The 24,357-nt window shown below is 32.4% G+C and overlaps 3 protein-coding genes across 3 annotated transcripts; all 3 read right to left on the bottom strand.

The window, feature by feature from the left end:
- Positions 1-3,498: 3,498 nt before the first annotated feature.
- LOC122599491 (omega-hydroxypalmitate O-feruloyl transferase) lies at positions 3,499-4,923 on the bottom strand. Its single transcript, XM_043772016.1, has one exon. It carries the CDS (start codon positions 4,921-4,923, stop codon positions 3,499-3,501), a length of 1,425 nt encoding a protein of 474 aa, XP_043627951.1.
- A 4,475-nt stretch (positions 4,924-9,398) lies between these two features.
- LOC122598812 lies at positions 9,399-10,884 on the bottom strand. Its single transcript, XM_043771298.1, has 2 exons — positions 10,486-10,884; positions 9,399-9,598 (listed from the first exon to the last, which is right to left on the bottom strand). The coding sequence occupies exons 1-2, from the start codon at positions 10,838-10,840 to the stop codon at positions 9,576-9,578; spliced, it is 378 nt and encodes a 125-aa protein (XP_043627233.1). The 5' UTR covers positions 10,841-10,884; the 3' UTR covers positions 9,399-9,575.
- A 6,507-nt stretch (positions 10,885-17,391) lies between these two features.
- LOC122600475 (nucleolin-like) lies at positions 17,392-23,759 on the bottom strand. The gene is made up of 3 exons (XM_043773194.1): positions 23,035-23,759; positions 19,155-19,401; positions 17,392-18,086 (listed from the first exon to the last, which is right to left on the bottom strand). The coding sequence occupies exons 1-3, from the start codon at positions 23,335-23,337 to the stop codon at positions 17,704-17,706; spliced, it is 933 nt and encodes a 310-aa protein (XP_043629129.1). The 5' UTR covers positions 23,338-23,759; the 3' UTR covers positions 17,392-17,703.
- Between the last annotated feature and the right edge of the window lie 598 nt (positions 23,760-24,357).

The raw sequence follows: 24,357 nt of genomic DNA, 5'->3' as shown, positions 1-24,357 counted from the left end.
ACTTTTAATTTTAATGAAATGATATGTTTTAAATGTCATGTTTTTTTTACGTTATATAGTTTTAATTGATATAGCTTTTAAAATTATATAGTATTAAAAATAAATGGAAAAAAAATAATGAGGTGGAGATTGGGAAAAGTTTGGGAGAAGTGGCGTCAGTGATTTTGAGAAGATGAGACAAATTGAGAAAGATTGAGCTGGAAGGTTTTTATCGGTGGTAAAGTTTGAGGGAAGGGTGACCACTCCCTCCCCGTGAGGTTTGACCAATGATAACGATATGATTCATTTATTTTCTTTCTTTTCTTCAATCCGGTTGTTGATTTCAAACTTACTTGACATGGTTCAAGAAAAAACGGCATTGATCATCGTCATCACGATGAGAACGATTTTGACGCAAGTAATTAAGATGACTTATCGAATTCACATTGGCATGTGTTTGTCTATGGTATTTTGATTGTTTTTTTGTTTGTTTGTTATAGATTGATTTCTTAAATTGGAATACACTTTCTTTATTGCTACAATTTAAATTCGATAAAAGAAAAATGATTAGGGAATTATTTATTATTATTTCTTAATATTATTATAATTAGAAAACATACAAACGGACCATTGTTTTTTCCATCTTACATTGACAGGCTGACACTTATTCAAGTTTGAACTCCCAAAAAGACATGAAAGTAGGGTCAACTGCAAACTGGGATTAGGATATCTTGTTGCTGACTACTTAGTAGTACTTACCAATAGTTAGTCAAACTTCTAGTTCCTTCTTGACTTTTCTTCATAGTTTTTTCTCTATCATTTAAAAAAAATAAAAAATTTATTGATCTCAATAATTTAACTTTTAAAATTTTGACACAACTAGATTAAGACCACTCCACTAGCGTCTATCATTTCTTCCCATGTGTTTATAAATGCATTCACCATCATCAAATGAATTATTGGAATAGGTTTTTTAAATACTTTTGAAAGGCATAAAGATAAATATATACTTACTAATAGACTATTAGCAATTTTGAAACATTATTTGATATAATTTTCTCTTCTTTTTGGAAAGTAAACATTTTAACAACATGCTATTAATTGCTTGTTAAATTCTTTGCTATACTTTTAATTTTACATGATGTATTACATATTCAAAGGTCCTAATTGATGAGTCTATTATCTATAAGAAAAAAATAATTCATTAAAAATAACATTGTCCTTTAATCCTCTATTTGTTTGTTTGCATATAGAGTTACCATGGAAAAGAAAAAAAATACCATAAAAATTTTGTTATGAGAATATTAATAAATCCTACTATATTCTCCACAACGATACATGTGTTAGTTCTAACGATACTTTTAGTTCGATTATCTCTTTTTCTTTTCTCTGGTTATCTAATTGAGACATGAAGCGTAAGTACTCTTGGGTGATTAGAACGTGAACCCTTTGCAAGATGGTTGATTTGCTGAGTTTGTTCTTTGGTTTGTGGCTGATCTTGTTTGGGACCATTGGAGTTGGTTTTCCTGTTGCTAGTTCGGTCACGATAATGCTGATTGATCATTTTAGTGGTTTGTTTGTAGTTTGTAATCTGTTCATTTTTGCCCCCTTCAAGTCTTAAGTTTCTCTTGACCTTTATGGTTGTATCACATCAAAAACACTACGAAGTGACTTTGTTTACGATATCTATATATGGAAATTTGTTAAAATGAACAATTAATCAACGTAACCTTAATTTCAAGGCTGCTAACTCATAACTAGCCTTTTGTTGGCTTTTTTTTCTTTGAAATTTGACTCCTATATTATTGTGAAATTAACGTTATCTCATTATTGTGAAAAAAATATATTGATTACCTCTTTGACAATCTACCCTTTTATGTACAATGGACAATTATTGTTTATTTCATTATTATTATTATTTCTTTTGAATTGTGTGAATTATTCGTGTTACATAGGATACCTATCATATATCTTAACCGAGTTCAAACTAAAACCTTTTTTTACATAGATTCTTAATATAAATTTTTATGATTAAACTCATTATCATTACATAAAAACTCACCTAAATCTACCATAATTTAACTTAATACTAACACTTTACTTGCGCAATGTGGCGGTTTTCATGGCAGCGACGATGGGGTGGTGGAGGATAGTTGTTGGTATTAGTGACCGCGTCGAGTAATTTTAGATAATTGATGTAAAAAGTTAATGTGGATATTTTAAAAAAAAAAAGACTGATAGTACTATATACTCATTAAGGGTATTTTAGTCATTTATGTATGTAACTTTGAAGATGTGAGTTATTTTCTTTATTATATAGTATAGATATGAGAGCATCTCTAGATATGTTAACAAAATGCAGTGTGTGGGTTTTTTTTATAATGATTTGTCCCCCCACTGAATCATCTACTCGTACTCGCTAAACATATAAATGAAACGATAAAATATTAAATAAGTGAAATTAAAGTTTAATGTGTACTACAAAAGGAAAAGGGTGTGTGATTGTCTGAATCTAATCTAAAATCGAATCAAACAAAAACCTAATATAAGAAAGTAAAAGAATCAAATGCTATTTCAGAAACTATTGTTTTCAATAACAAAATTGTAGAAACATTTTAGGTGTTGAGAATCTTCAGTTCATGTGATGCTTTGCATATTGCATTAAACACGTGAATTAAAAAAAAAAAAAAATAGGATTAGTTTTCTCGAATATAAAAAACTTTGAACGAATGTCTATTATAGGAAATAACTAAAGTTGTGTGTATTTTATGTAAACAATTTTGAAATAATGTTTATTGTATGTAAGAATTTCGTTTCAACCAATTAAAATCTGACAAGTGACACCTGTATATAGTTGCCACGTATGTTTTCTTACATACAATAAACATTTTTTCAAGTTGCTTACATACAATACACATAACTTTAGTTTTTTCCTACTATAGATATTCGGTCAAAGATAGTTACATTTCAAAAAACTAATCTCTTTCAAGTATGTTACAAAAAGCAGTAGTAAATAAGTAGGCAAATTGCACAGAAAATGAGATAAATGTACTTACTCGTATTTTTTTATTTTTCGTGTTTCGTGTACCAACTTGTTTTAGCCATATATCACTAAAAATATTTCGTGTACCAGTTTGTATCAAACGTATTGTATGTACTAACTAAATGTAATCTATGAATATTACGAGTATTATTTTTAGAATTTTTTAAAAATGTGAATAAAAATACCTTTGTGCATGCAAAATAACCATGAAACTCATAAAAATCTATTTATCAGTTCTTAATTATCATACAAAATAATTGACAATCAAACTAACCTTTTCTTTGAACTTATAGACATTTAAACACCATGAGTAGGACTTAAACACCAAGATTAATAAGACATTCAATTACAAATAATTATAAAATGTTCAATAAAACAAGAAAGTTATCAAAAATTTTTGACAACCTCTTAATTTAATGGTGAGAATCACTAAAACATTACTATGAAATGCATCATACACAATAACTAAAAACATACTATGTATCCATCAAACATAATAACTCTTTGAATCTATGGGCAGCAGCCTCAGGCAAGCAAATACAAACCACCATTGCACCACTAGAATTAGCCACCCCTTCTGGAAGGAGAACACAAACTTGAGGTGTTGGAGTTAAATCGATCGGGCCTGCATAAATGGCTCGATCCCATCCGAAATCAGATGACTCGTACATGGAAAATCGGGTCCATTGGGTTATTGTTAACTTCCCACCAAACTCGAGCTTATTTGGCCTTTCCATTGCAACATAATCTATTGTTGATCTCAAATACTCTTCTGAAACCCCTAAACGGGCTTCACGGACCAAATGGGTCACATCTTGCAGTGACCCGTTTACAAGTCCGGAGACAGTGCTAGTGGCACATGCCACACACACCACATTTCCATAAAATCCTTCTTTTAATGGTGGGTTTTTAACCTTGGACCGAGCATTGACTGAAAAGGTTAAACGTAGCCCGAAGTCTAATGGCTTCACGTCTAATGCCTTGACCCATGACCTCCACACATGTGCGGCCATTGCATCAAAAGTTGTGCAACCCAAACTATCCTTGGGCTGGGCCACACTCTTCAAATGGGCTTGGAATTCTCGGCTTAACCAATAGCATTTTTGAAGTGGTTTCACTCCCCATAGACTAATAGTCAAATTAGAACTATCTTCGATCTTCATAAACTCAACATGAGGGTATTTAACCGTAGGTGGATCTCGAGGTGCAAAAATCTCTCGATCCCAACAAGGCTGTGGATCCACCACCAATGAGCCCGTTTTTGCCGTTGAGGCCCAAGCTCCAACAAGTTGCATAGCCCCAAGCCCATCACACATACAATGACAAATTCTTAACCCAAGGCTAAACCCACCACAACTAAACCTAGTGACTTGGGCTATAAGTAAAGGCATATCAAGGACCTTATAATCCCCTTCATCAGGAAACTTGTACACCAAATTGGACCAAGCAGGATTAGGAACATGGAGATCACCCAAATGGTCCAATGACAAATCAGTATGAGCTTTAACCATTAGTGCACCTTGATTAGGCCCGAAAAATACTTCCAACTTCCCATTTATAGTCCCTCTCAATCTACCCGAAAAAGGGTAGTAGGGGACTAGAACCTTTGTAAGGGCATCCTTTAAGATGTGCACAACATCGTCGAAAGAATTACGAGGGGCACTATAAAAGTAAATAGTGGGAGTGAAAACCCGAGCTCCGATAATATCATCAAGATTCGAGAGATACAATGTATCCCCATCTTTGGCGTTGATTGGTCCTTCAGGAAGGACCGGGAATGATTGGTCTATTGAGATGGGGATATGAAGGGAAGGAAAATGTCTTTCTTGAACCCATGACAATGATGGTTCCATTGGAAGATGAAGGATGGGAGAGGTAGAATTTTGGCAATAAATTGACATTTTGTACGCATATTTGTGCAAAATTTTAGGGGTTAGTACAAAACCATGCCAAGATGTTGAACTACAAATAAATAGGAGTTTCAAATGTTTTAATATTATGCATCTTTTTAAACAGTTTACCAACTTAGAATGGTGGTTGAGAAAGAACGTTTGCATGATGACATATTAAGAAAGATTTTTTGTATATATCTGATTAAGTCTTCCTTTATATGGCAGTTAGAAAAAGATTGTTTGCATGATGAAAGATTAAAAAGAGTGTTTGTTGCTTTTTAAGTTGTAGATTTTATCAAACACTTTTTAGCTTGTAAAATTGTAAGCATCTAGATGAGGTTATGGATAACAATATATCTATCTTTGAAAATTGAATTTTTTTGTCCATTCCAGAAAAGCATAATTATTATACATGCAACATATGGTAATGCAACTTCAAGTGAATCAAACAAGTAAATTCATTGTTTTCCTGATATAAAAACATGGAAATTCATTATTTCATGTTAAAAGCTTATCAAAATGACACAAGAACTTGCCAGAAACACGAGGCAGTTCCAAATCTTAACAAAGTTTTCTTGGGGTTTTGCAAAATAGCCAACCCAATGGCAAGGTTTTCCTTGTACGTGATCTTGAAAACGCAAATGCCATTTGGTTTTCAGAGGCACATTACAATGCAATTTAGAAAAACCGGGTCTGCAGAAGACTTGTAAAATATTACCAAAATGGTCATATTCCTACCATACATATTTGATCAGTTATTGAGTTTCACTTGTTTGACTCATCAACCCAACTAGCGAGCGTTAATCACAGAAGACTTGTAGAACAAGATCATTATCAAGAACACCATGGTGTATGCCACACAATCGTCATACCTTCCAGCATACCAAGTTGAGTATATATATATATATATATATATATATCTCAAAACAGCAACAATTGAAGATCATAATTACATACTCCCAAATTCACATTACTAATATATAAAATGAAGGTAACCCAAAAAAAAAGTCACTAGCATATAATGCAAAAACAAAAAAATTCAACATCGAGTATCATCCATAGATGTTTTCTCCACTACTCTACTCTATCAAAGGCACAATGTGTGGTAATAATGTCAAATACCCCACAAGGAGTTCAGTAAAAAAAAACGAACTAAAAGCTTTGAGTAAATTTTGAAGTAAAACTATAAATGTCATCTCAAAATGTAACCAAGATACGGAGGTTTATTGTAGCATTCCACAGCACATATTGTATCATTTTAAACCGTTACCTTACGGGCTGATGGTTGTAGTGGCTCTTCTCTTTCTTCTTAGCTGCAGCAAGTCTTGCACTCCTTGCTGCTGCTTCACTAGCTGCAGCATCCATTTCCTTGCTGGATTTCTTCTTTTCCATGGAAGCCATTTTCTTGATCTTCTCTTTACGTCGAGACCAAATGAGTCTTCAGTAGGTTCAGATGGGTTTCCAGTTTCGGGTTTCTTCTGTTCTCCATTTTGATTCCTTACCTTCTCGGATGCAGCACCTGGAAAGCGCATATGGTGCAAGTAGGTAATTACGATAAATTGAAGCAAAAAAGACTTCAATAGTAATAAGGAAAAAGAATCTCATCTTATATTTGAAAGCGCGTTGGTTTATGTTGAAAACGAACATTGCGAACAAAAAATACTACAGGCAATTTTAATCAATAAACATATAAAAGATGAGAGGAACTGGGTTATGTTTTACCAGTACTGGGTCAAACGGGTTGAGCTAAAAATTTACATGGGAAACAGGTCAAATGGATTGAAAGTAATTTAGAGTGTATTCAAATGCATAAAGCCTCCTAAATCACTATTGAAAGAAGAGTTAAAATAATAACTTTAAATCATAAAAAACTTCAGTTATTATATGTAGCAGATTACTTAGCTATACCAGTTACCCAAACCGCCTACTTTGCACACCTCTTTAAAAATGTAAGAGAAAATGACTGATCTTAAACAAACACTAAATACACTAGTTCACAAGAATTTGAAATTCCACATTAATCCAACAGACTGTGACATGGAGGTGATAAAGATGTGACCAAATACAAACCAGAATACGCAGTTATGGAGTCAAGGAAGGGCTAGCAGCAGCTGCGGTTGGCCCCCTTTATAATTTTATTGTACATAAAGGTGTTAAAATATTTAGTCCAAATCAAAAACTAAACAAACTTTACCTGCAAAAATAAAGGTTAACCCGCTTGTAAAGTTCACATCCTCCAACTCTAAGGTCTCGAGGTAACTAAAATATGCATGTTTCAATAAATGGCAGCTTTTTATAGCCGCTACTAAACCTAGGCAAAGGATAACAACTCAAGCAAGTAATTTCATAACAACAATACAAGTATAAGTATATAAGTAGATGACTAGAGGTGCCATGATGAGCGACCAGACATGATAAGGAGTCAACAGGAATAACTCATAAAGTGGGTTAAAAAGCCAGAATTGGGTTGGATCGAACATAAAGACTTCATTTCTAGACTTCTATTAAAAAAAGTAAATTTTGAAGCAAAATTGTAAATGTCATCTCAAAATGTAACCAAGATACGAAGGTTTATAGTAGCATTCCACATCATATATTGTATCTTTTAAAACCCTTACCTTATGGGCTGTTGGTTGTAGTGGCTCTTCTCCTTCTTCTTAGCTGCAGCAAGTCTTGAACTTCTTGCTGCCGCTTCACTAGCTGCAGCTCTTGCATCCATTTCCTTGCTATATTCTTTTTCATGGAAGCCATTGTCGTGATCTTCTCCTTAACATCGAGACCAGATGAGTCTTCAGCCTTTTCGGGTTTGATCAGTAGGTTCAGATGGGTTTCCAGTTTCGGGCTCATTGGAGAGTTCTTGTTCATTGGTGTCCTTGGAATATTTTTCTTTCTTCTTTTTCAACCAGTAAACATATAAAATGAATAAACCAACTCCTTCTCCTTCTCTGATAGTACTTCTGCTTATGAAGATTTTCTTCATCATTGTTATCATCAATTTCATCAAGACCTTTATCTTAACTTTCACTCTCCCGAAAGGTTAAATTCAGAAAAAGATCACTAAATAATTTTTATAAGTACGAAATAGACAATATACTGAATTTCCTTCCCTGATGCTTGGCAAAGCCATGAAGCCATGTTGCACCAAGACAGCCTTTTGATCAACCAAATAATACTTCTTAAGTCTGGAAAGTTAAATAACAGAGTTGTATTCTGAGAGTAACGAGAACCTATCACAGATAAGCAGAGTACTCTCTCTGTTCAAAAACATGTACGTTCAAATTTTCTAATTAAGTTTGTCACAAAAAGACTGTACACTTCCAAACACTATTACTAAACTGCATCAAAGATACATTTCTAAAACTGTGCACTTAGCAGCAGCTGCGGTTGGCCCCCTTTCAAATTTTATTGTACAAAAACGTGTTAAAATATTTTGTCCAAATCATAAACCAAACGAACTTTACCCCCAAAAGTAAAGGTTTAACCCATCTGTAAAGTTCACTTCTCCAACTTTAAGGTCACCAAACAAAAAATATGCATGTTGCAATAAATGGTGATATTTTATAGGCGCTACTAATTCTGCGCAAAAGATAACAACTCAAGCAAGCAATTTCATTATAACAATATGAGTATAAGTAAATGAGACATGGTAAGGAGTCAACAGGAATAACTCATAATGTGGGTCCAAAGTCCAGGATCTGGTTGGGTTGAACACATAGACTTCATTTCTTAACTTCTATAAGGTAACTGAATTAACCGAACAATTATCATATAAGTATAATAATCCTACTACAATCAGATGTTATATATCAAATGAGCCTCTTATAAGTCAATATAATCCCAGATCTGGTAAATTAGCACTAGAACTGGCTTAACAACCCATATCCTGTAAACGTTTGGAAGACTAATACCTCCAAACCTTCCAATACATCAAACAAATAATTGACACTACATGTCAGACACAAGACCGTTGTTGGATAATTTACGATATGTACATTGTGGAATCCATTTAAGTCAACCTAATGTTTAATACATCAAACAAATAACTGACAATCCAACAAGGTATTGATACCATCTTTTGATGATTCACTAATTCACAGAGCTTATGCAAATCTTCTTTCAAACATTTCAGAACACAGGAGTGGGTCACTACTGCTATAGACTGCAAAGACGTCTAAAAAAAATATTGATTACGTCAACAAGCCCAACGCAAAGTCAGACTGTAAGTAAGACATTATAAATAGCTGACTACCTGATCTGTGCAAATCCGTTCATGCTCAAAGTAGAATTGAAGATTGTTCATTTATGAAAAACTGAGCTGGTATAAAAACACCACAAGGCCTGTTTAACTTAGAAACCAAGAGTTTGGACATTTCTAAAAACCAACAAGTTACACGAAGGAATTCGCTAAGCTTGAACTATCTCAACCCACCCTACAGTTAGCCCACCCGAGCTAGATGAAACTAGCCTCCAAAGATCACCTTCTAAATACAAATAGAAAATAAGTTGATTTCAAATTCTTACTACCTTGCTTCATGTCCAATACAACTAGAATACCGTAAACTAAGCTAAATAATAGGAAAGCTTATAAACTAGATAGGAACGTTTCGACAGATACGAAAATGCAAAAATAATATAAGCACTTCAGCAATCATGGGCTTCTGCTAATCAAGTGAATCAGGCCGACCTGCAGGTTCACGATTGTAACTAGTTTAATAACATTTTTATAAAAAAAGTTTAAAAATCCGGAGTGGGCTTTTGATATGAGAGATACAAGTTATTTATGTAGATTAATGACCCTTTATAATACCCTCCATCCCAATTTAAATATCAGTAATTTTAATTCCTGAGTCTTTCTTTTGTAATTTTGACCACAAAATTTTTTCTCCGTATTTTATAACCATTGATGAGAATCGTATCAATGTAAAATACATTTAAAACCCAATTCATTTGTATCTTTTACCTCTAAGTATTTTTTTTTTTTGAACAACAGTGGTGATTAGACTCAGCGGCATGCCTCTTCATCGTCCGGTAGAGATTGACCATGTCACCAGCACAGTCAATCCGAGGGCATGATTGGCGGTGGAAGTCCCACTACCGTTTTGGAGGAAATCAGCTAAATGCTAGAGAAAACCCTCATGCCCCCACCTCATTGGCAAGGACTTCTCAATATGTCTTTCAAAGGTTTCGAACCCGTGACTAACATGTAACACAAATAAACATATTAACGGTCAAAGTTAAACAAGTAAGATCCAAAATGTCAAATTAACACATTTGAAGTATAACAATAATAGTAATAAAAATAAGGGTTTAGTATACCGGAGTATAAGTACTTTGCAACTTTTCCTATTGCACATAAGTATAAAATTTTTTTTGTATATTGTAAGTAAGTATCATTGAACCCTAAATGTAAAACTTTTATGTTGACCAATCAAAAACTCCTACGTGGGCCGCTCATATGGTTGACACGTATATATTTTTACATTAAACGTTCAAGATGCTTAGATACAATGTTCAAAAATTTTGATGGCATACACACAATAGTAAAAGTTGAAAAAGCTAACAAGAACATACCTTGTTGGATAAAAAATGGATAGTAGTTTGTCCCAAACACATTTGGCCTATGCATCATCATCGGAGCGGACAGCATAAAAAACATCGTCACCAATGGTCGCAAGCATCCAACTTTTTGCCAGCAATTCGTATCTCTTTCGAATATCTGGACTTGATGTAACCGGGCCATCAAAGTAGGGTCCACAATGCCCCTCATTTTGTGAACCCCCATCAGACAAGTCATCTGTTTCTTCCATAAACGATATTGATGATAGTTGCTTCTGCCTGTAAGCTTTACTGTGAGAGACCCTGAAACATTCACAATGGATGCAAAGTGAAAGTTCAAGTCTTTTTGACCTGCCATTTGAGTGGACATTTTCAGTATTATTATTTACTATTGTTGTAAACTTGTTATTATTATTGTTGATTATTTTGAGAATATATATATAGAGAGAGAGAGTGTTTGAGTAATACAGTATATTCTTTTAGAAAGGCATTTTTTGAGGGGAAAGGATTCCTTGGGAGACTTGACTTTAGATGAAAATCGATTTAAATATTATCTTTAAATTTTGACTTTTGATTTTCATTTAAGGGTCAAGATTTTTTTAATTTGATTAGTCAAGTTGAGAAAACTTGAGTGAACCCCTTTCTTTTTTGAGGTACATGTAAAAAAGAAAAAAGTTTCTTACAAAATTGTAACCTAACTTCGGTTTGTGTTTGACCCAAATCTTGGGTTCATCCATATTTAATCCATCTTATAGCTTTTTAGTCATATGCTGCTACCATTTAAAACACATTTACGTTTTATTACTTTATTATGGACTATTAAAGCTCACAATTTTTGACATGGACATGTTAACACATTATGATACGATCTGGTCTTAACATGTTTGTGTCTATTAAAGCTCACAATTTTTGACATGGACATGTTAACCCATCATGTAACCTATTAAATATCTTGTCGTGTTCATGTGTGAATAAATTGACACTATTAGTTATCGTGTCGTGTTTGCGTTTGATATTAACAGGTTTGTGTCTTATCGTGTTGTGTTGGACACAATATGCCTGAACTATATTTATTTAAGGGAAATTTACCTAAATAGTCATATTAAATGGTGTATGTTTTATTATGAACACCTACATAAAGATTTCCCAAATATGGTCAAAGTATTTTTACTACCTAACAATTTAAGTAAGAAACTAGAATATTTACCCCGCGCGTTGCCGCGGGATTTTATTTCAGCGGTACGTCATGTAATTTTAGTTATCGCGAGGAAATTTGTTATCAACTCAGTTTTATTATGTTAGTTCTTTTAAAATATCGTCACTAACCTTTTACATCAATTATCTAAATCACTCGACGCTGACACCACTAACGTCGTTGTCACTACTATCTGTCGCTGCCACCACCACACTGTAGCTGCCACGATCACCGCCACATTACGCGGGTAACGTGTTAGTTTATTTTTTAGACATTTTATTTCTCAGAATCTCCATATTCATAAATGGCTTCTTTAAATTTTATTTTTATTCTTTTATTATGTAGATACATATGTAAACAGTTGTAAATTGTTAACAATTGTATTGAAGATTATTATAAAATAATAGTTACAAAAGAAATGTGTTTTAGTATGTAGCATAATCGAGACTTGGGGGTAGCGCAACAAAGAAAAAAAAACTTTAGCACAACTGGCCAAGTCAGTCGCTGATGGCTTACTTTTGATTTTGTTGGGGGCTATAGTTAGCAAAATCCTAAGAATAATCGGATGTATAAAAACATATAACAAATTAATTACTATATTAATGCAAACAATGACACTCTCATGACGGTGATGTAATATATTGTTTTGATTTAAATATTACATGAATGTAATATGTAAAAACAATGCAAGTTGTTATAAATTAAAAATTGCTATATATACGAAACAGAGAAAATTAATTAAAACTAAATGTTCAAAAGTAAAATCATAAATGTGTGAAAGTTGTTTGATGTAAACATGAGAACCCAAACGTTTGGTGTCAAAAAACTGAAACTGAAAACTTTAATGAGGGCAAAAGCTAGAATTTAAAAACTTTAGAGGTTAAAAATTAAAAATATAATTTATAGAGGGTAAAATATAAAATTTTAAAGGTATTTATTAGATTTGTCTTGTATATGCAATACATACTTGTACTTTGTATGCATCATTAGCTTGTAAAATCATATAGCTTTTTAGTATGTATATAATATTATCAACTAATTAAAAACTCACAAGTGTCCATGGGTCCACATCTTATACTATGTATATAGAAAAAGGATATTAACAAATACTAAAAATTAAATCCATCATTTTATCTAGAAAATATTTAGGTATATAAATATATAGAAGGAAGGTTAAAAAAAGATATCGACAAGCTTTAAACCATCCAACACGTTGTCAATGTACGCCTTCATAATTAAGAAGTTTTCATAATAAAAGACTTCACTGGTTCGAAGGTTTTTAGCAACTTTAATACCGAATCTCTTAATGTTTACATCTAACTTATGTCATTATGGTATGAATTGAAGTAAAACTAGTTTTTTTATTGGAAAGCTTTTGATTCAATCGTAACATATGAAGGATTTGCTATTAAAATTTCCTACTTTCTTTTATGCTAATCGATACACCTTGCTCGTTAAATATTAATGAACTTTTAGTTTGCGATTCAAGTCATGGTTGATAGTTCGGATACATGGTTAATGTCGAGAACAGTGGTAGCAAAAGTTTTCATTATGCTTTTCACCCTAGCTAAATGTATATTAAAAAGGATACTAATTTGGTACTTAGATCTAATTTTACAAACAAGTTAATTAGTCATAATGTACAACATAATATAAAAGATGTGGACCATCCTCCTACACACATTTGTCATCTTTAGATTAGTTGATATCATTTCTTACTTAAATTGTTAGGTAGTAAGATTTATTTGACCATATTAGTAAATATTTATGTAGATGTTCAAAATAAGATATACATCATTAAATATGACTTTTAAGATAATTTTCCCTTAATATAATAAAACCAACTGTGTTGGATTAATGGTTGGAGCTCTTGTCTCTGAAAACAGAAGTCATTAGTATGATCCTCATGCTCAATAAAGCTGGAGGTCCTTTTTTACTTTTTGTAGAACCTGAGAGTTATATATATATATATATATATATAAAACTAGGTATTTTATCCCGCGCGACGCGCGGCTAGCTAAAAAGATTATTTTATACATTAGTAAATAGCTATTCTATAGGTTTATTATGTAAAAATTGATTATGTTATAGTTCATGGTTAATTCATGTATCACTCTGGTCACCCTTTGTTTTTTCGGACATGTCGATAGCACAATCACTTAACCTACTATAGTGATTACACATCCCTTCTAAGAACATTTAACCTAAGATATTTTGATATCATCAACAACACCATTTGTGTAGCCATAAATCGCGTAAAAATGTATTCACCATATAGATTAACACTACAACAAATCAAACGTAAATCGCGTAATAATGTAGCATGTTATATATTCATCAAACGTAATAATATGTACAAAGTAAAAACCAAACATGACAAAATTTTAGTCATATAAAATACACATAAATTTAGTCATATGAAATACACATAAATACAATACGGATAAGTAAAAAAAAACCCAATAAGATAAATAAGAGAAAATCATTATAGTTTTTGCTTTTTATTATATAATAGACTTTGTTTTATGATTAGAATAACAACCAACTTTAGTTAAAGTTTCGGCAAAAAGAAAAAAAAAACGAGAAACAACAAAATTGATTGGTCATATATAATCTAATAATATATTCAAATAATTTCTAAAATTTGATATAGTCTTTAAAGTTGTATATATTTTAATAAATAATATTATTTTTGTCAAATATGTGTGCCAATTTAGTAGATGCAGGGACGTTATTTTATTTTTTTAATATGAATTTTGATATTATTTTTTTTATCTTGTGTATATAATTATGATTAATATATTATATTATATTTAATAAAATAAAATAGATTATTTTGAGAATAAATAAAGGTTATAAAATAAATATATTGTAAAAAATGTATGAAGATGCCACGTAGGATAAAATCCTATGTGGCAATATTTAAAATTAGCTTTAGATTGAAAGAAGGCTTTAGAAGGCTAGGATTTTTATTGTTTTAATATATATATATATATATAGATATATAAGTTCATTTTTTTTCTAAATAGTTTATTTTTGAAAAAAATATGGAGTTGACATATAGGATAAAATCCTATGTGGCATTTTTTAAATATAGCTTTAGATTGTAAGAGGGTTTTAAAAAGTTTGGTTAACTATATAGATATATAAGTTCATTTTTTTTCTAAATAGTTTATTTTTGAAAAAAATATGGAGTTGACACATAGGATAAAATCCTATGTGGCATTTTTTAAATATAGTTTTAGATTGTAAGAGGGCTTTAAAAAGCTTGATTAACTACTTTTTATAAGAGTTATAGATGAAACATTGGACCAAAATAACTTATAATTGTCCTCGTAATATTTTCTACAGAACTTATAAACATTTTCAACGTCTTGAATAGGAATTAAACACCGAGATTAATTAGACTTTAAGTTATAAATAAACTATTAAAAGAAACAAGTTCGCTAAAACAATAAAATTATCAGAGTTTTTTGACAACCTCTTCATTTAATGATGAGAATAACTGAAACCCTATTATGAATCCATCTTACATGAGAACACAACCTTACTATGTATCAATCGTATTATCATTCACAATAAACTAAAACATCTTTTAGCTTATAAAGTTGTAAACATGCGGATTAGCCAACCAGATGGCAAGGTTTTCTTTGTGATTTAGAAAATGCAAATGCCATTTGGTTATTGGAGACAAATCACAATGCAATTTTTAAAAAGTCGGGTTTGACAGGTGACTATTGATTGTAGGGAGACTCGAACTTGGAATTTGTGGAACCATTAAGCTAAGCGGCATACTCGAATCCTTTAACGATGATGTTGGCGTTTCGGCTTACAACTTTTGAACTTGAAGGTGAGCAAGCCGATTTAGTTTAACTCACATCATGTACAATAATCATTCAAAAAAACCCTACTCTTACACCCCAGGGACGGCGTCACTTTGGGGGCAGTGGGTCAATTTTGGTACAATGTAATTTTTTAAAATTTAAATGATATACTTGTAATATTTTTAAAATAATAAGAAAAAATAAATAAGAAATACATAAAAATATTACCTTTGTTATCATAAGTTTATTCTTTTGAAATTATTGGTTACCGAAGCATTAATTTTGAGATAGATCTCTCCATTAGAACAATAAAAACCTTGTGTTAATTTTGATTTTTAATAGAAAGAATGAAAAAAAGGTTGAAGAAAAAGGTTTTTTTTGTTTGGGTATATATTTGTAGTACATAAATAATGTAGTTTGCGGAAAAAAACTATTTTCGTTAAAACTATTATATATTTTTATCACAAACAACAATTTATAATAATCATAATCGTTATGTAGGAAGTATATTAAATATTTCATAAAAATATATTTTTTTGGTTTCTTACATTATGATTGGATACGTTTTCATTTAATAAGATCTAGTCCGATACATGTGATTTTTATTTATTAAAAAAATGGTACTTTTAAATATGAACGTTACATTCGGTGTGGGGTACAAAATTCTTTTGAGAGTCCATTCTCTATTCTCAAGTTAAGGTCCATTTTTTTACATTATTGGATACGACTCTTATAAGTATGACAAACAATTTTTAAAATTGCTCCCCTTAAAAAATTCATGGCTCCATCTCCGCACCCAGTAGGGAGTGGTGGTTTCTTTTCTATTTCTTTTAGGATTATAGTATATAATTCTTCAAACCGGTATGTATTATGGTTTCATATCTCTTTATTTTTGTGAGAACCAAAAAAATTGGCTAAAAAGTGATATGGCGCATTATTATTTTCGCCACCTAGTTGTATGACTATATCTTTGAGTGAATTGCTAATCCTATGTACAATATATATAGGTTTTCAAGATATTAATCGGTTGTTTAACGTCGAATACCAAAACAAGGACAAGGAGTAACGAATACGTTAAAACCATGACACCATGCAACCACCGCGATCTGCCACCATCTGTCGATCAAGGCACCAAGCACACTAACACCTCTGATATTGCCCGCCACCATTCCCAATCACCAAACTATCTAGTCCAACCTATCACTACCATCAACAATTACCTTCCCATGAGGTATAACCATCCCTTCTAGCATGGGGAGCTTAGGCATAGGACGAAGTGGACGACCGGTCAAGGTCTGATTTTTTAGGGGGCCGATTTTTTTATTTTTTTATGTATATATATATAAAGAATATATGTTGTTAATCAAGACCGTTACAAATTTTAACAATTATTCAAAAATTAAACAATGATACCTAACAAAAAAAAAAACTCAAGTAACAATTTGATATAACATTTATCATCGTTTTTATATCTTAATTTATATAATTATAATTGTTGCATTTATCCACTGGGCTTTTTTTTTTCTCGGCTGAGATTTATAAATCCTCAAAGACGGGTTCATAAACCCTCATAAACAGCACTGGTGCCTTCTAGCGTCCACCTATGAAATCTCTCTTCACAATCTTGTTCAGGAGAGGGAGAATTAGAAAATTACCGATATTTGTCATATTCCTACCATACAATTTTGACCATTTATTGAGTTTTGACTCATTTGACTCGTCAACCCTAATAGCCTGCTTCATTTTCATTAGAGTTGAGTTTTGCTAAATAATCAATTACTGAAGACTTGTAGAACAAGAACATTATCAAGAACACCGTTATGTATGCCACAACGATCATACCTTCCATCATAATGACACGAGTATTTCTCTCAAAACAGTAACACTTGATGAAGAGCACAATTACAACTCCCAAATTCACTTACTTCAACATAAAATAAAGGTAACCATAATCCAAAGTCACTACCATATAGCGCAAAAACAAAAAAATTTAACATCGGAGTATCATCCATGGATGTTTCCTCTACTACTCTCTACCAAAGGCACAACGGGTGGTGATAATGTGAAATACCCCACAAAGAGTTCAGTAAAAAAAAAAAACTAAAGGGTTTAAGTAAATTTTGAAGTAAAACTGTAAATGTCATCTCAAAATGTAACCAAGATACGGAAGTTTATTGTAGCATTCCACAGCATATTTTGTATCCTTTAAAACCCTTACCTTACGGGCTGTTGGTTGTAGTGGCTCTTCTCCTTCTTCTTAGCTGCAGCAAGTCGGGCACTCCTTGCTGCCGCTTCACTGGCTGCAGCTTTTGCGGCAGCATCCATTTCCTTGCTAGATTTCTTCTTTTTCATGGAAGCCATTTTCTTGATCTTCTCCTTAACATCAAGACCAGAGGAGTCTTCAGCCTTTTCGGGTTCATTAGGTTCAGATGGGTTCCCAGTTTCAGGCTCATTGGAGAGTTCTTGTTCTTTGGTGTCCTTGGAAGATTTGTCTTTCTTCTTTTTCTTTTTAGCACTTTTGCTCTCACCACCAGCTATGTTTTTGTCTTTCTTCTCCTGTTCTCCATTTTGATTCTCTACCTTCTCAGATGCAGCACCTGGAAAGCACATCATAGGTAATTAAGATAATATGAAACAGAATAATAAATAAATAAATAAAATATTTCAATAGTAAAAAGATAGTACATTCGTTTTAAGTTGAAAACAAATATCAATATTGCAAAGAAATAAAAAACTAGAGGCAATTTCAATTAATAAACATATCATTTGCACTTTGCAGTTTGGCTTACCAGTTATTACCCAAATGACCCACTTCACAAACCCCTTTAAAATTCTAAGAAAATGACTGATCTTGGACAAACACCAGATACACGTTCACGTGAATTTGAATTTCTCCCAGACTACAAAATGGAGGTAATAAAAATGTGACCAAACACAAACCAAATTGCACAATTATGGAGTCAAGGGCTAACAGCAGCTGCGCTTGGGCCCCTTTCGAATTTTATTCTACATAAAGGTGTTAAAATATTCAATCCAAATCATAAACTAAACCAACTTTACCCCCAAAAATAAAGGTTTAACCCATTTATAAAGTTCACATCCTCCAACTCTAAGGTTTCTCAACCAAACAAAAAATATTCATGTTTCAATAAATGGCGGCTTTTATTTGCGCTACTAACCCTACGCAAAAGACAACAATTCAAGCAAGCAATTTCATTACAACTATACAAGTACAAGTAAACAAACAGTTGAGTAGAGATGCCAATATGAGCAAGTCAGGCATGGTAAGGACTAAGGAGTCAACAGGAATAGCTCATAATGTGGGTCAAAAGGCCAGAATCGGGTTTGATTGAACACATTGACTTCATTTCTAAACTTCTATTAGGAAAAAAAAACCTTAAACTCATTGATATGATTATAAATAACCTAGTTATGAGGTTAGATGCATCAAAATACACTTTGGTCGACTAACTACTTATCTGGCCCATTTCACTTCTAGAAAGAACTCTTTGACCCATCAGAAATCGAACTTAAACCAAAGGGTTTGACCCATCACACGTAAATGGATCAATTTTGTCACCCTTACAGATATGACATGACAGATATGTATGTCAATATACAGTAAATTGTTGGGTTTATATATGGGACAAAGGGAACTAGCTTACCACGGGTGTCTTCTTGGCTATTGGTGTCGTTCAAACCCAATTCTGCAAGCACTGCATCGAGCTCCGCAAGCTCCTTTTTCTTCAGCTCCTTCTTTGAAAGCTGCCTGTCAGTATCCTTCGGAGCCAAAACCTCAACCGGCTTCTCAGCAACCAACTCCTTCGCTGATAGTACTTCTGCTTCATGATCATTTTCTTCATCATTGTCATCATCAATTTCATCAAGGCCTTCATCTTCACTTTCACTCTCCTGAAAGGTTAAATTCAGACATATATCACTAAATGATGTTTATAAGGAGCACAAAGAAACAATATATTAAATCACTTTTCCCGGTGCCGGCAAGGCCATAAAGCATTGAAGCCATGTTGCACCCAGACAGCATTTTTTATCAACCAAATAATACTTCTCAAGGCCAGAATGTTAATTAACAGGGAGTTTTATATGAGAGTAAACTGCATTAAGGATACATCTTTAAAACTGTGCACTTTGTAGGGGTAAAACTCACATTTAACAATTAGTCTATTACATACTGGATTAATAATGCATTTCTAAAACTATGTTTTATTTCCTTTTCGACACTCATTTATTTGAGGCAGGGAGTAGAGGGCATACCAAAACAAGACACAATTACCTTATTTAAATTTATAAACTGAATATGAGATACGATAACAAATACCATAAACAATCACGAACTATAAAAAACAATTAATAAGGTTGTAATACTTGTTTAGAGTTTGCACTACATTTAAATTGTTGACCATTTCAATGATCTTTCTAGCCTATTTTGTCATGCATGACACTTAACACCTAGATAACCATGAGAACACTACATAAAGACGGATAGAGAGGTCGTGAACAATTATCAAAACCTATAAATATTTTATGACAATCAGATTTTATATATCAAATGAGCCTCTTATAAGTCAATACAATCCCAGATTAGGTATATTAGCAATAGAAACTGGCTAAACAACCCATATCCTTTTAACGTTTGGAAGACTAATACCTCCAAATCTTCCAATACATCAAACAAATGATTCACACTCCAACAAGTCAGACACAAGACCGTGTAAGTCAGGCTATACGACATTATAAATAGCTGACCAGTGACAACCTGATCCGTTCATGCACAAAGTAGAAATTGAAGATTGGCCATTTACAAAGCATGCAAAAACTGAGCTGGCATAAAAAAAAACTAGGACACCTGATTAACTTAGAAAACAGGAGTTTTGACATTTCTAAAAATACCTAAAACTCTAAAAGGAAGAACTTAATCTTTCAAATAAAAATAATGTAGGTGTAACACCAGCAAATAAAGACAACACCAATGAAAACTACCAAGTAACGTATAACTTGCATTTAAACTAGAAACAAAGTAAAGTACTCTTCCTTATACTCGGCACTAAAGCCAAAAATTTATATAAGAGGAAAGTGTGCAGATCAGCTTATCCGGTAAAGAAAAGTAACATGTATACGCATTTTTTGGAAGTAGGGAAAAAATGGAAGCTATAAAAGAAGGCTGTTGCATCTTCAAAAGGAAAGAAAGCTGTAAAATCTTGTATTTATAGTGGTAAATAAATGCACAAGACAATTACCCTTGAAATTTGATCTATTGTTCTACAAGTACCTCAATTTACCACAAAATCATATCCAGTATGCTAAAACTCAGGGATACAAACCTTTAAACGCTGGTCAATCCACTTTCTGCTACTATATCATACTCAAACGACTAACGAGCGCAATTTTTGACATAATGTTGAAACAAAATTTATTCTTAATTATCAGGGGAAGGTCTTTTGAGTTCATGTTGCTATCTAACTAGTGCTGATCTAGAAAACTAATACTTGTAGTTCCATTATGTCAACATGATAATACCTTTTTGCAATTATGGGAACAATCTCAAGATAAAATCAAAGCATATGACATTATAAATGGGGGAATTTCACATATCCCCTATAAACTTGAAAAATGTCAGATATACCCAAGGAATGTTTCAAGAACAATGTACTTTACGTATTGAAATTTGAAAACTTGCATTTTGGTATTTATGATATTTTGGAAATTTTGAGTGGGATATGTGAAATTACCCGATCGTAAATGTACCTGACCTTATGAAGAATCAGTTAGTGCACAAAATAGAAATTAAAGATTGTTCATTTAGTACATAAATCAGAAACCAAAGATTGTTCATTTACAAAACGAGCAGATATTAAACAAGAATATAAAGTAATAAACACCATACCACTCGTTTGACTTAAAAATCATAAGAATACCGATTCTAAAGAGTGTTTTATAAACAAACTTTTAGATCCTTGATTTAAAAAATCACATGATATTAAAGCCAGCAAGTGACGACAAAATTATGCCATCAGATAGCGACAAACAACAACAATAACAGGTTTGCGTGTTAATACCGTATATTACCAAGCAACACCTAGAATAGAAAGTTATGTGTAAACAGTGAACAACACATAGAATAACATGCATTTTTATGTAGGCCCTAGTGGAAACAACATAAACTTCCATATAAAATCGTCTTAACTATAATTTAGAAACGACATTAACTACCAAGTCATTGACTCAACGTGAAACACTAGAAAACCTGATTCACTGGAGCTTCACTATTGCATGGTTTTGAAGGATAAATGGCAAAAAAGGTTTTCAGGTCAAGCCAAATTCGCACCTATATGTGACAAGTGTACCCGAATTGAAACATACAACCAGGTACACATACACAATGAGGCCATTTAAATCAAAATACTCTTCAAATATCATTACTAGACACTTCCAAGGCTCAGTTTGGCCAGTTTAGGTCATTAAATGTTGCCACAATAGTAACTTGGTTTGACAATTTTACGAAGCAAACTTAGCAAATTTTGACTAGATGCCAGCGAATGAGGACAAACATAACTGGCCTAAAAATAGCATGCAACCTCTTCTTAACTTAAAAATAGCATTAACTGTCAATGTGTTAAGCGATTAACTCAATGAGAACTACAGTAAAGCATAACTGGCCTTTAAGGCCTTAGCGATCTTATGGTTATTCAAACCTCAATCTTACAGAACATACAAGCATATAACACAAACATGGTCCAGACTAACACTTCCTTGTAACATTTTAAAATACAATAAACGATTAGAAGTCAATAAAATCAATAATGGAACAGTATTCACGATCCAGGTTAGCTAGTTTAGACAGCAAAATGTTGACACACCAGCAAGCTTTGTTTCATGATTTTACAGATTAATCAACCTTTTAAAAAGCCAACATGGAATCCGAACAAAACCAATTTGCTTTGGATTAATAGCAGCCGGGATCAATTTTTTTCTTTCCGTATTCACATACGTTAAAAAAAATTTTTTTTATAAATTTACAAAAAAAATCCTACATGTCATTATTTTAAAAGTTTAAATTGGTAAGAAAAAGAAGAAACTGCTGTACTGGAGTCCTGATATTATAAGAAAAAAACTTATTTGCAAAAGGATAAGACCTAACCAGTAAGGCATTAAAAATATGCCATATTAGAAATGGCAATAAGTATTAAAGTAGGGTCAGTACAACTAACGAGTTTCTCTCTACAACTATTAACTAAACCAAATTAGGTTACCGGTTAGGAAATTTCCAAAATTGGCCACATTTCTCAACTTTGCCTGCTTTATCCGGAATTAGCAGAACCAGTCACACCCTATTTCCGCAGTCCGCCATACCAAACATGACCTAATTACGAACCCTAGCTAACATCCAACATAACCCCATAATCCGTAATTTCATACTAGCAACTAAAACATCATATAACAACAATACATAACACCATAGACAAAAACTATAGATAGAAAGTGATATTATGAATGCAGCGATAAAATAAACGCGGATATCCTCACCTCAACCGGAGTCTCATGTCCTTTCACCTTATCTTCCTGATCACCCCAAACAGCCGGTGGCGGAGCAGTAGTCGCATAATAATCGTCATCATCTTCGTCATCCACATCTGCCCATGACTTCACAGTCAATGGTGCAGGAGCCCAAAACACCTGTTCCTTCTTCTCTTCACTCTCCTTTCTCGAACTCACTCCCTTTTTCGACGAACCTTCCGATTTCTTCTTCTTCTTCAAACTTCCTAATGCTGCAAACACATTACTGCTGCTAATTACCACTGAATCATCCTTCCTATTTCCCCCAGCCATCTTTTTCAATCCAAATTCTCAAACTTTCAACTGATATATCGATATATCTGTATCTATATATATTATATAATATATATCTATATATACTTAATACACACACAAAAGTGAACCTGGATATATAAAGTTCAATAATTTATAAAAAAAAACTACTAAAAAACAGAAAATTGAAATAGAACAACAAATCGATCGGATTGAAACCCTAAAAAAACACAAAAAATAGGGTTTGATTTAACTGTAATTAAGATCGATAAAAAAAATAGCAATTGAGTTCTGCGATTGATAGATTATACAGATTGATGATACTGTTTTAAAGGAAATTTGAATTGATGATATTTATTGAAAACACGCAGTAAGTGTGTGTAACGAAAATTAGGGTTTCGGAAGATGAAGATGAGCAGCTGCTGCTGCTGTTTTTGTATTGAGAAATTTGGAGGTGATGTTTATAATAATGATATGATAATACGAGAGTAATATATTTGCGAATATTTAGGTTTGTTTATAAAGAAAAAGAAAATTGGGAGTTTGTGTGTAAAAGTGTGAACTTTATTACGATTTTCAGTTTTTTTGGTATTTTGTTGATCTTGGCCGTTTATTTTTGAGAGAAGGGTTGAGATTATGACATGTGTTTGCTTGAGATATTGGAGATAGGATGATATGAATGATCATACCATATTTACCAATTTACCATGTTTTAACACGAGGATCCTCTCAAAAATTCTTTCCAATTTTACTAACAGGGGTTTGCTAAATAGGGCTATGTTTAAGTTGCATAAATTGTTTGTATATTTATTATAAAAATCAGGGGATGGACTTTTAATACGAAAGATATAAGTTTTTTTATGCACGTTAAATACAACCCTTAGGGCTGTATTTAGCATTTCCTTTACTAATATGGTTCTTTTGGATTAAATTTTGACTCTTAATTTTAGAAGTTAAAATTTTTAAGTTTACTAATAAAGTTACCTCCAATTTTTTTTAAAAAAAATCAATTTATGTTTTAATTGTTATACCCCTTCCATT

Source organism: Erigeron canadensis, chromosome 5, assembly GCF_010389155.1.
Source record: "Erigeron canadensis isolate Cc75 chromosome 5, C_canadensis_v1, whole genome shotgun sequence".
Taxonomy (NCBI): Eukaryota; Viridiplantae; Streptophyta; class Magnoliopsida; order Asterales; family Asteraceae; genus Erigeron; species Erigeron canadensis.
The sequence above is the reverse complement of the archived record's forward strand: the minus strand, read 5'-3'. Positions and strand labels throughout refer to the sequence as shown.

What these genes read in the sequence shown, in the direction of transcription:
- LOC122598812 (XM_043771298.1), bottom strand. Translation starts at nt 10,840, where the DNA reads ATGTCCACTCAAATGGCAGGTCAAAAAGACTTGAACTTTCACTTTGCA. An exon ending in TCCATTTTTTATCCAACAAG is followed by an intron (nt 9,599 to 10,485) that starts GTATGTTCTTGT and finishes GTGAACCTGCAG; the next exon opens with GTCGGCCTGATTCACTTGAT.
- LOC122599491 (XM_043772016.1), bottom strand. Translation starts at nt 4,923, where the DNA reads ATGTCAATTTATTGCCAAAATTCTACCTCTCCCATCCTTCATCTTCCA.
- LOC122600475 (XM_043773194.1), bottom strand. Translation starts at nt 23,337, where the DNA reads ATGGCTGGGGGAAATAGGAAGGATGATTCAGTGGTAATTAGCAGCAGT. An exon ending in GACATGAGACTCCGGTTGAG is followed by an intron (nt 19,402 to 23,034) that starts GTGAGGATATCC and finishes TTAACCTTTCAG; the next exon opens with GAGAGTGAAAGTGAAGATGA. An exon ending in TAGCCAAGAAGACACCCGTG is followed by an intron (nt 18,087 to 19,154) that starts GTAAGCTAGTTC and finishes TGTGCTTTCCAG; the next exon opens with GTGCTGCATCTGAGAAGGTA.